Genomic DNA, 13,126 nt, shown 5'->3' with positions numbered 1-13,126 from the left:
TTCTTTTTACATGCAGATCCTCCTTTCAGACCAATAGGACTACTTCATGGATATTGCTAAATTGTATCCTACAACTATTAGAACTAGACAAAGCTGGCCTCATTTGAGTATGTTTTGCCATGTAACTTTGGTTACTGACAATGCCACTGTTTTAAACAAAGCCATAATTTTACTCTCATCTTGTAGGTTATTCTAAGCAAAATTTCTAGGTCCCTTTTGTTTAATAATAGTATGTTATGTATATATATTATATAGATATATGCACTATATTTGTACCTTCAAATCAGGGTTGATTCCTAGTGAGTGCCTGGATAAATTGCTTCAGTTTTCAGGGTAAGATTTTTCAGAAGTGCTTCACCATTGCCTGCTTCTTAGGGCTTTGTGAGAGTGACTTGTCACTCTCTCAAGGTCACTCAGATGGCTTTGTGCCTCAGGCAGGACTAGAACTCACAGCTTCCCAGTTTCTAAACTAATGCCTTAACTATCTCACCAAACTCGCCGTATATCATACCCACAAATAGAAAGTAATCAAAATTGATGCTATCTGTATGGTGTGGCTCCTAGATTGTTTCTGTTATGCTTTGTTTTTATGCTGAAATAAAGAATTAATAGTTTGACCTAGTAGCCCAAGTTCTAACTTGACATGTGAGATTTAACTGCTTAATCAGAAGAGTCTAAGGGAGCAGCTAAAAATTTCAAGAATATATAACAAAATTCTAGAGACATTTTGTTGTATTTTCCATACAACTTATCTTTCAAAGTTCAACTCCCATCATTTCTTTTTGCAATATCAGAATAATTCTACTAAGATTCTGACAGAGGAATGAATTGCAGAGGGAAAATACTATTTCTGTTTATCTTTATTCCAAAATGCTTAAGGCCACTTACGGAGGCATTGGTGCATGAATTGATTTTTATTCTTATTGCAGCATGTTCCAAATATTTCCTATGAATTTTGTGAAGCTGGGATTTTCCAACTGTAGTTGGATACTCTCTAATTACTATAGTATGTGCATTATCAATAAATGTAAAGTTAGTATTAAAAGGGCTGGAATCTTATGAGAAAGTGTGGTAGGATAAAGTAGGAGAATGCACTTGCAATCTTTTTATTTTTATTTTATTATCAGTCTTGGGCAGTCAGGTTTCATCCTTAAACTAGATCTGACAAGAGATATGTAGAACTGTGGGGGTTTTTTAAAGTTATAAAATCCTGCTTGTGGAAGATGGGATCCAAAACAGACCTTGGAATGCCAATCAATCTTCTCTGCTGTTCTTCCTCAAAATCTCTCTCCTTATTGAAACTGGAATGGGCTTTTTTTTTGTTTTGTTTTTTCTTCTTTTGAAAAATAACACTTGCAGCAAGAAGGAAATACAATTTTCAGCAGGATGAGTTAAACTGTATTAGGCTCTGATACTAATTCAGACTTGCCATCTGGATTCATTGTTATTTCAAGAGCAGTAAAGAGACCAGAGAACTGTAGATGTATCTCAATTTGAATAACCAGGAGATGAATTTCAGGGCACCTGGAAATCCTAAAACTTATTTATGTAGAGCATGGGTGTCAAACTTTCATGTGATGTCACATGGCGAATCACAGTGCTTTTTTGCCTTTGGGAGCTGGGGTGGGCGTGACCTGCGCATGATGCATCTGTCCTGCGGACCACCTGTTTGACACCCCTGATGTAGAGGAAATGTTTATTATTATGACATGCTTTTGTTATGAGGAGGTTTCATTGTGAATTTCATTAAGTAACACAAGTGTTTTATGTTTGCTATTACATTATTTTACATATTGATCGAAGAACTTAATAAAAGTTTACCAATCTTTCATGTGAAAATGAAAGTACATCCACTTTGAGTTCTTTGGACATAGTAAAAACCATCTCGTCTTTAGCAGTTTTCAAAAGTAGGTAAATACAATCTTATATGAACAACAACACGTAACATACTGTATATACTCGAGTATAAGCCTAGTTTTTCAGCCCACTTTTTGGGCTGAAAAAAGCCGCCTCGGCTTATACTCGAGTCAGTGAAAAATTTGCCCGAAATGGAGGAGAAAAAGGGGCGGGGCCATGCCGCTGGGTGACACTCGTGAATGGCCCAGTGCCCCTGTGAGTTTCCCCTCCCTCTGTGTCAGTTTGCCGCGCAGCGCGCACCGCACCATCCCCCCTCCTCACGTTCTAATGTAATGCAGGGCTGTCTTACGATTCCCCTTCCTCCCCCTCCTGCCGCTCTGCAACGATGTCCCACCTCCTCCTTGTTATGGCAAGCAGCCACATAGCGATGTCCCACCTCCTCTGGTACAGTGATCCAATGATAGGAATCACTGTGCCGTGTGTCATAGGAGGCGGGACATCGCTCCCGCGGCTGCACGGGACATCATCATCACAGCGGGACATCAGCATCATGAGGTGAGTGAAGTATTTCATTGAATACACCGCTAGTTTACTGTTTTTCTTTGAAATAAATATTCAAAAACATTATTGGTATCTATTTTTATTTTTGAAATTTACCGGTAGCTGCTGCATTTCCCACCCTAGGCTTATACTCGAGTCAATAACTTTTCCAGTTTTTTGTGGTAAAATTAGGTGCCTCGGCTTATATTCGGGTCGGCCTATACTCGAGTATATACGGTATTATACCATTTCATCATTATTTTACAAAAAGAAAACCAAAATGGAAAAGCCATGTGTGAAAAACTAAATACATCTTTACTCTTCCATAGATATGAAGAGGCTAAGTGGCAGCCAGGTTCTGCTAATCAAGTACCTTTGATCAATTGATTATCAGCAAGTGTGACTACATCTATAAAAGCTGAGGTTTTAAGAGTTTGCTGGTCTCTAACATTGAGATGCGTGTTAATATAATACCAAGAATAAAGAAATCATCAATGATCTTAGAGAAGCAACTGTTGCTGCCCATCAATCTGGGAAGAGTTCAGTGGTGGGTTCCGGATCCCATTGCAACCGGTACGGTTGCAACGGGGCCTGGCATCCTCCACACTATGCGTCTTACCCCCCAGTGATGCCTCTGCAGGCCTCCGTGACGGTCCAGCTGCTCACCGGAGCATCGCGCAGGCGCTTTGCACATGTGCAGAAGCACTAAAGAGTTTAAAGACAGGTAAGGAGCTCGGGCAGGCGGGTGGAAACCATACTGGAATGGTACCTAGTGCTCCGGGCAGGCACCGGTCCGCCCGTACTGGGGTGTACCACCCGCAACCCACCACTGGAAAAGTTGTAAGCCCATTTAAAACTTATTTAAAATCATTGTTCTACAGCAGGGGTATCAAGCTTGCAAGCGATGGGCTGGGTATGTCACATGCTAGGTCCACACACACACACCGCCCGGTTTAGCAAAGGAGAAAAAAGTCCCGATACATCACATGATGCTGCTGTGATGTTGCAAGTTTGACACCTCTGTTCTACAGTGAGGATGATTATTCACAAGTGCAAAACATTCAAGACTGTTGCAAATCTTCCCAGGAAGGGATGTCCCATTAAATTCACCCCAAGGTCGGATCATGCAATGCTCAGAGAAATTGCAAAAAATCCAAGAGTTACAGACTCTAGTTGTTGAAGTACATGAAAGTACAATTAGAAAAAGACTGAATAAGTATGGTTTGTTTGGAAGGGTTGCCAGGAAAAAGCCTCTTCTCTCTAAAGAGAACATGGCAGCAGGGCTTAGATTTGCAAAGCTGCATCTGAACAATCCACAGGACTTCTGGAGCACTATCTTTTGGATAGATGAGACCAAAGTGGAGATGTTTGTCACAGTATCACATCCTTTGTGAAAACCCAATACAACATATCAACACAAACATCTACCAATTGTCAAGCATGGTAGTGGAGGAGCGATGATTTGGTCTTGTTTTGCAGCTACAGGACCTGGGCATCTTGCAGTCATTGAGTTGGCCAGGAACTCCTAGAGTCAAATGTGAGGCCATCTGTCTGACAGCTAAAGCATGACATTGGGTCATACAACAAGACAATGATTCCAAGCATACCAGCAAATCTACAACAGGGTGGCTGAAAAAGAAAAGCATCAAGATGTTGCAGTGGCTCAGTTAAAGTCCAGATCTCAACCTTATTGAAATGCTGTGAAAGAGAGAGCTGTGCATAAACAAATGCCCACAAACCTCAATAAATTGAAGCAACATTGTAAAGAAAATTCCTCCACAACGATGTGAGAGACTGATAAAATCATACAGAAAATGATTACTCCAAGTTAATGCTGCCAAAAGTAGTTCTATTGAATCATAAGATGTACTTAGTTTTTCACATATGACTTTTCCATTTTGGCTTTTTTTTTGTAAAATATACATTTTCATTTTCACATGATTGTACACACACACACACACACACACACACACCTACATTAGTTATATAAAGAAGAACACTTGATTTCACTTAGGAGTCAACATTAGAAAGTTGAGTTGGCTTACTTTTCTTTTATGAACCTGTAAAAATGCAAGTGCTTTTGTTCTCTATTTCTTTGAATTTTGGAAGAACCTTTCCACAGAAATGTGCATGCCTAAAATATATTTTATTAGCATTGACAAAGAAAAGACTGATTATTACTCTCGGTCTCTTTAGAGCTACTGTCTTATTTTTATTTGCCTCTTGAATTCACATCAAAATGTAGCACTAGAAAGATTAAGTGGAACTATCAAGCATTATTGGCAGTTTTTACCACCAGGGACCTCTCTCTGCTACAGCAGAAGCTAACCAAACATATGTTTAAAGACTATTGTAGCATATTTAAATTACTGTTTGCTCTGGATAATTTAAGTAGTCAAAAGTAGAGAAAAGTGTCTTTGTGGGGGATGTGTAACTAATGTTATTGGGGTGAGAAGAACTTAAATCAGTAGCTTAGATTAATGCCTTCTTGAGAGTTGTGAAGATGTAAAATATCTCCTAAGAGCTATATGCTGTAATGCTTTTCATCAGCTGAAATTGAACTTACTGACTGAAATCTGTTAGAAATCTGAATCTTTCTCTGAAATTCCCCAGGTGTTAAAGCTTTTAAAAAAAAGATTAGTAGAGTAAAGGAGAGCCTACTGAAACACTGTGTATTTCTTATAATTTACTGATAAAGACAAAATTCATATTGTATAGGTGTGTGTGTTACTTGGAATCTAAGTTTACATTGAACAAGTTGGCATTAATTTTTAATCTAAGAATGCAATGTTTATAGTGCATTGTTTAAAGTTTACTAAAAGTTTTATTCAGTGCTGAATATCTAAATACATGGCATTTTAATCTTGAAATTTTCATTCAAGTTTCAGAATGTTTTCCTCGGTTGTTATTTTATTCAACAATAAGGGAGGCAACATTTTGATTTCCATGTATTTTCATTTCCAATAGCAGAGATAGAAAGCAAATGAAGTGCAGGCACACATTAGATTTCCTGCAGTTTTGATCTTATTACAAAATAAAAGTTACTGGATTGATTATGGAGTTGTCCCTCCTTTCTGATCCTTTCAAACTGCTTGGGCAAACAACTGTTATACATAAGCTTATGCCAGTGCTTAAAATGCATTTTGGATTGATACAGATGTGACTTACATAGACTCCAGTCTGAATGAACTCTTGAGAAAGAAGAATAGAATATACCTTTATTACGGTCATAGACCAGCAATAGACATTCCTTTTTACAGTATATTAAAAATAAAAATAAAAAATAGTACTGACATTAATAGTAGATAATAACATCTTGAGAAATAGTTTTGCAAAAGGTAAACAGACAATTTATCTACATAAATTCACACATTCTCCAGTACAGTTGAATGATGAAACTTTTATTTTCTCTATTAATGTCTGCTTTCATTTTCCTAAATAGGATTCTAATAAAAGAAACAAAGAAAAGAAATAGGGAGCAAGAAATAAAGCTATTTACAAATAATCAGAAACAACAAAATCTCAAAAAAGCATTAGTTATTGCCTGGTCTGAGTTGATATTGTACTCTTAGAATCAGCTTAAAATATATCTCAAAACATAGAAGTAAAAATGATTCTTTTCTCTTAGACAAGTACAAATGTTTTCCTAAGGTATTTTATAGTTATAATTATTTATCACTTAATAACAATTTGTTCTTTATGCATGTACCAAAATAAAAGTGGGTAGTGGGTTTTTTCTTTTAGATTTAAATCTGACACTTAACAGATTTAAGGGGCTTAACTGAATGGAAGCTTTTCTTGTTATACCTTTGCAGAAACTACACAGATAGAAGATCCAAGAAAGCAATGGCGACAAGAACAAGAAAAAATGTTAAAAGATTATCTTACTGTAGCTCAAGATGCACTTAGCACAAAGAAAGAACTTTTCCATGTGAAAGAGCAGAGGCTGGCTCTTGCCTTGGGTGAATATGTACGGCTGAATGATGTTTACAAGGAAAAATCAAGCTCTTATACAAGTCGTATGTATCAAAGACATATGTATGATATGTGAAATATACTATCTCTCTCTTTTCATGTTTTTTAACTTGCATTTCTCGATTCAAAAGATCTGGGTGATCTTCAAGAAACAACTGTGGCCAGCTATCCCAGTCCTGGGAGCTGCAGCAACTGATTCTGCAAGGGTAAATCAGAGGCTTCTCATTTACTAACCAGTTCAATTTTATAGAGAATTTGAACATTTCTTTATCTGCATCAAATACATACAGGTAGTCCTCCAATTACAACCACAATTGGGCCCATAATATTAGTCGTTGAGCAAAATGGTCATTAAATGAGATGCTACACGACTGTTTTACTCCATGACTGTATTCCCTGCTTTCTTACTTGCAATTGTTAAGTGGAGTGCCTAGGCCTCCCACCAGACCCAAGAAGCCTTCTATCTCTTTCCAATGGTCTCTGCTCCATTGGAAAGGACAGTCACAAGAATTATGGCATTCACTAGTGTTTTCATCAGATTTGAGGCCCATTTCTCCAGCACACCAAGGGATTTCACCTCCACAATAAACCAAGGAGGGGAAATCCTTTGGTACACTGGAAGAATAGATCTCTAATCTGGCAAAACTGTGAGCAAATGCCATCATTCTGAAAGGCTAGGAATGCTGGTGTTAGCTAGCATTTTTCCATCTGAAAGGACAGAAATCTGTTTATTGATTTATTGTTTTTAAATTTTATTGGCTGCCCATCTTACCTCAAGGTAACTCTAGACAGCTTACAATCACAAAAGATAAAAATAATAAAAACTAAAAATATAAATATGTTAATACAAAAAAAACCATTGCAGACCAATTAAAAGATGGGGAGGTGGAATCAGGATGGTAGGGAGGTGGGATCTGATGTTAATCAACCACATCCACTGTGGTGCTCACCATTGGAGCCCCAAGCTAATTGTGGCAGAGTCAGGTCTTTAGGCTCTTAAGGAAGGCCAGGACAATTGGAGTGAACCAACCTCACTCTAGGAGGTAAGATGTTCCAGTGGGCAGATGCAATAACAGAGAAGGCCCTTCTCCTCGACTCCACAAGCCAAAATAATTGGGCCAATGGCGCTCACAGCATGCCTCCTCTGCCAGCACAGGTGGAATAGGCCAATCCCAGTGGGATGAGATGATCCCTCAAGTAGCTTGGAGCCATACTGTGAAGGGCTTTAAAGATGATTACCAGCATCTTGAATTGCATATGGAATCAGACCAGCAGACTATACAGCTCACAGAGCAGTGGTGTTATATAGAGCATTCTTGGGGCGCCACAACTGCCCACACCACTGCACTCTCACTTCTGAATACTCTTCAAGAGTAGCCCCATATAGAGTGTATTGCAATAGTCCAGCCGTGAGATGATTAGAATCTGAATGACTAAGGGCAGGGAATCCTGATCAAAGAAAAACTTCAACTGGTCTTTATAGAAATGCTGGTAGTCACTTGAGTTTTCTCCTCTGGATGGGTAAAATGTTGTCATTTGTCAGCATTTTTCTCTGCATGGTGGGGAGGGAAAATCCCTTGATTCATTGGGGGAACGTATCTTAAATCCAACATTTCCTCCACTTCCCTATTTACTTTTGGGGAAAACCGGAAGAGAAGATTGCAAATGGTGATCACATGATTGCAAGGGCACTTGGCAACCAGTTGTAAATACAAGCAGATGGCCAAGCATGCAAAGTGTGGTCATGTGATACAGAGGTAGGTTGCCAATGTCTTTACTACTGGTTTGGGTGTTCTCCTGAGCTTGCGCGATGCTTCACATGCACAGAAGCTTCCAGGCAGGTGGGCAGAGCCTCCCGCTGCCATTATTACCGATTCAGCAGATCTGGGCCGAACCAGCAGCAACCCACCTCTAATGTGATGGGAGAGTGCCTGGTACAAGGTTTTATCATAGCTAGAAGTGCTTTATGGACCATGAAGCACCTATTCCAAGACTATCATGAGTAGGAATGGTCATTAAACCACAAGTTGTAATTTGAGGATTACCTGTACAAACAACTATTTCACCATGTAGGTGAAAGGTTGGAAGCACCCAGATCTGAGATCAGATATTGGTGTAGAAGTAATGCTGATTTAAAAGAAAAATGGTTTTGTCCAGCTCTGGAAAACAGCCTCCAGAAACTAATCCTGAGATTGCAAACTAATGTAATGTCAAAGTCTACAATTTTATTAATGTTTGATTGGAGAAGCAGATATCCAGTGCAGGCCAGATTCAGGGTAATAGTGAATTAACAGGAGACATTATACAGTTGCAACCACAGTTAGGACTGGAGTTTCTTTCACAAAGTGATGCAGTTGTAAAGCAAGATGTCATATAATTGCCACAATAATGTATGATGACAATCCCTGTTGTAAGGCAGGGTATAAGAGAGAGGCAGGTGGGGTATTGTAGTACCTCTGCAATTGTAAGTATGGGCAGGCTGCTCAGTGCCTGAAGTTTGATCATATGACTACAAGCACAGTATAACAGCTGTAACTTGGGCATAGGTCCTAAGTCCATTTTTCAGCACTTTTGTAACTTTGAACAATAATTGATTGTATGGTTGTAAGTCGAGGACTACTTGTATCAAAGGTTTGCTTAGGAAGTTTCCCAGAAGCCTTATACTATAAACACTATAGACTCTGTTGATTTTATATATTGAATTAGTGGACATTGCAGGGCATTTATAGAGACCCTCAGCCAAATCTGAGTACAACACTCTCTGGTACAACATTCTGACTGTGGTCCTTAAATGAGATCCTTAAATGAAAATCTTCCAAATTCTTATCAGTCAGAATGCATGTTGAAAGTGCCCAAGCCAAAGAATCTTTAAGGGCAAATATATCTTAGCTACTCTGAGTCTTTTTAAAAGGAGAAAAGTGCCATGCAGTTAAGCTTGCTATAACCATAAATGCAAACATCTGTAGCTAGAACATGTATAAGCATGTGAGAAAACACAAAGTGGCAGTGACAAGCAAAGCTGTACATTTAGGCGTGGTACTTCATCTAGCTTACCCAGAAAGATTTCAGCATTTTTGCACATTTTTCCAGAAGAATTTTGGAAAAATTCCATATGACAAGTGGGAGCCCAGCACTTCTGACTTTATCCTACATGTTATCACACTTCATATGACAAGGAGAACTACTGTAGAGTGGGACAGTAATTTACCTTTGTCTCCTTGGAAAAAAAATGAATGGGATCAGGAGGATGGATTTTGGCTCTTTGTGCCTAATTTCACTCAAGTTCATGAATATAATGAAGATTTAGAATCACAAATAAGCTAGTCCTGATTTAGCACCATAATTCTAAACAAATGTCCATTCCTGTGCTATAAATACATATCTTCTACTTGCAGAAGTAATTATTTGTTCTGGTATGCTGAATTTTTCTGTTAATGCCTTCCCATGAACAAGCAAGCCTTCTGAAAATGAAGTTGGATGAAATGCACCAATGAGAGTGTATTGTTTTGGTTAATGCTAAATTTAGAAAATACACCTAAGTTCAAGGCTTCCTTCAGCTGTAGTTGTCACTGAATTAATCTGAGCCTATCTTTTAGTTCATCTTACTTCAAGGGTTGCTTTATGGGAATAAAAGTAGGTACACACTCCACTAATAGCTCTTGGAGAAAATGAGTAAATAAAAGTAATAAACAAATAATGCTATCCAAATGATAAGTGAAAATACTTTGCTCCTTACATTTTGTAGTTTTCATTGCAATATAGTAACCAATCTTTTATTTCACTTTTTATAACTGTGTTCCACTGCTGTTTTGAATATTTTAGGGAATTGAAACATAAAATGATCTCCCAAATGATTCATTGTCTTTTTCCCCTTATTCCCCTAATAAGTTTTCTCAAGCTCCTCTTCCAGCACAAAGTATGATCCTGATATTCTGAAAGCAGAAATCTCCACTACAAGATTAAGGGTAAGGATGCTTTGAAATCTCCCAATAACTCAACTAAATTGTTTTCTAATAGTCTACATATACAAGCCTATATTTTTGTGGACATTTGTAGTGCTAATAATTTTTAAAGTAATATTTGCTTTAGGACTTGTTCATGATCAACATATGGAGATAAGTATTAAACCAAAGATATCTGCTTAAGGATTTATGTTTTGAAATGAACATTGTCTAGTGTGCCGATTTGGATTTTTTGTTCTTTTTATAGATTCTGTTTCCTTGCAAACTCCTTTCCTCTCCCCTGATCTTATTTGTGCTCTTTTTCTCTTAAGCCATCTCCCTATGGCTACATTGATGATAAGTCCTCTTTTGAATAAGAATAGCTTCCTTAGACACACAGGCATTGACAAGTTAACTTAGCAAGCAAATATGAATTTCATGGTAAATGATGTTATCCAAATAAAGATACATCTTTTAATCCAGCATATCTCTTATACCAGATGCTTGTCATGAACATTAGGACAATAGAATTCCTTGGTGTTCAGCAAATGCTAACAATGGTTTATTTACATGCAGTAGTGGTGCTGACTTTATTGAAACACAAGTTATGCCAGCGTTCAGAGCTGAACAGTGGTACATATATATGAAGAATTATTTTCAGACGATTTAATTATTTATGAATAGTTAATTTTCACAATATTAGTAAGCATTAACATATCCACAGTGGTAATAGTCTTTTTTTCTGTAGAAATGAATTCTGACACTAATAGGCACATCTAGAGGCAGCGTTCATGTCCAATCTATGTATGTCTGGTAGAGAAAACACTGACCTATAAAAGCATTTATTTTGACCTGCTCATCATGTTTATTAGAACTTAATAAGAACATTAGTTATAAATGTAGCTATCTGGTTTAGAATGGCTGACTGCTGGCTGCTGGTAAATGAATTAGAATGTGATAGAAATAGCAATAAAAAAAATGATGGACTACTGATTGACTAAATATTTAAATCTTTGAGATTATTAATGTTTTAAGATACAATATGTTTAGTAGAATGTCTAAACCATAATGTACATATACAATATGTGGGACAGGATTCAAAATAGTTCCCTCACAATTTTAGTACATACATCCAATCACATGATATGTACTTGTTATTCTTCTTGGACCTCTTATTTTTTTCTCCATGTTGAAGCACATTTTTTTTCTATTTAAAGGATTTTCTCCTTTTTCTGTTTAGTGTCAGTGGTTGCTGTCAGTCTTCTCTTATGTAAAAAAATCCTGCAGAGAGAAGAATAGTCCTGAAGATTTAGTTAAGAAGGGTTTATTTATTCATTTGTATGATTTTTAAAGCTAACTGTCTCACAACAGTGACTTTGTGCAGTGTACAAAGATTAAAGCCACCATTACAGAATACAACCCTTCATTTCCTTTTTAAAACAACAACCCTCAAAACAACAACAACAAAACTGACTTCACCAGGGGAGCTCACCTGGCCCAAACACCTGGGAAAACAGGTCTTCAGAGTATTACAAAAAAAGAAGAGGATTGGGGCACTGATATCTTGGAAGGGAGGATGCTGTTCCACAGGGCAGGTATAGTTACAGAAAAGGAGTTAAAGCAGAGGTGTCTAACCTTGGCAACTTTAAGAGTTGTGAATTTCAAATCCCAGAATTCTAGGATTTGAAGTTCACAAGTCTTAAAATTGCTAAGATTGGACACCCTGAGTTAAAGGGAAGAGCTTTCCTGCCCTATGATACCATCTATAGCTGTGGATCATTTTAACATTATAAATCAAGTCGAATCAAGTATTGAATCAAGTCAGCAGGAACGTGAAAGAAAAACATTTTTTTCCACATAATATCATGTGGTAAAATCAGTTTTGCATGGTCTTACGTCAGTGGTGGGTTGCTCCTGGTTCGGCCCGTATCACGTGAACCCGGTATTGGCGGCGGCGGTAGGTTTTGCCCACCCACCCGGACACTTCTGCACATGTGCAGAAGCGTTCAATACGCGTGCATGCACGAGCGAACCAGTAGTAAATGAAATTGAAACCCACAACTGTCTTACATGTATGGTGGTAGTATTTAAAAAACAGGAACAAGGACAATTTGAGACACCAGGTATTATTTATTGTTCATGTTTAAAGGTGCTAATTATTCTAAACTATTTTACACTATCTGCAATGTCATAAAAGCAATGTCTTAAACTTTTATTTTTACATGCAAGGTTAAAAAACTGAAGAGGGAACTCTTGCAGATGAAGCAAGAATTATTATATAAGGAGCAAGGCTATGAAACATTGCAACAGTGAGTATAAGAAAATAATTGAAATTGACTTAACTCATCCCATTGATTAGAACTAAATCAAATAGAATAATTATTCTCTTGAAATAGGTGAGAAAAATCTACTATAAATTGTAAAATCTAAGCATCTTTAGAATGCCCTGTTATTAAGAAAGAAAAGCAGAAAGCTGTTTAAAAGGTGTAAAAAGTGGAAGAACTGAATAGGTCCCTGTCTGCCATTTATGTGATGGAGAAAAGCAAAAAAGCAGTCAAAAAAAGACAAGAGGAACAGTATTGTAGGCTGGTTATTTGGCGCCATGCGCCCTTTAAGTATAATTAGACCTTTACTGAATATTTAACTGTCATGGAAAAGGACAAGCTTCAGTGAGAAGGTTGAAACAGAAGAAAGATGGGGCTGAAATAAATCAGAAATTGGAGAAATCCCATGTTCTTTTTGCTCCACTGATCTTTGCATTCCCTAAGTGCCTGCTCACTCTACTTGTGTTTGGCAAAGTTTAGACAAGCATA

The 13,126-nt window shown here is 37.6% G+C and overlaps 1 protein-coding gene across 2 annotated transcripts in view; it reads left to right on the top strand.

Moving 5' to 3' along the window:
- WWC2 (WW and C2 domain containing 2) overlaps positions 1 to 13,126 on the top strand; it is a 153,396-nt gene that overhangs the window by 66,476 nt on the left and 73,794 nt on the right. For both annotated transcript variants that reach the window (XM_032223804.1, XM_032223805.1), the window contains exons 3-5: positions 6,213 to 6,416; positions 10,261 to 10,337; positions 12,543 to 12,622. In XM_032223804.1, coding sequence (XP_032079695.1) covers positions 6,213 to 6,416; positions 10,261 to 10,337; positions 12,543 to 12,622 — 361 coding nt within the window. The remainder of the gene's footprint in view (positions 1 to 6,212; positions 6,417 to 10,260; positions 10,338 to 12,542; positions 12,623 to 13,126) is intronic.

Source organism: Thamnophis elegans, chromosome 9, assembly GCF_009769535.1.
Source record: "Thamnophis elegans isolate rThaEle1 chromosome 9, rThaEle1.pri, whole genome shotgun sequence".
Classification (NCBI taxonomy): Eukaryota; Metazoa; Chordata; class Lepidosauria; order Squamata; family Colubridae; genus Thamnophis; species Thamnophis elegans.
Note: the sequence above shows the minus strand (reverse complement) of the source record. Positions and strands in the feature narration are given on the sequence as shown.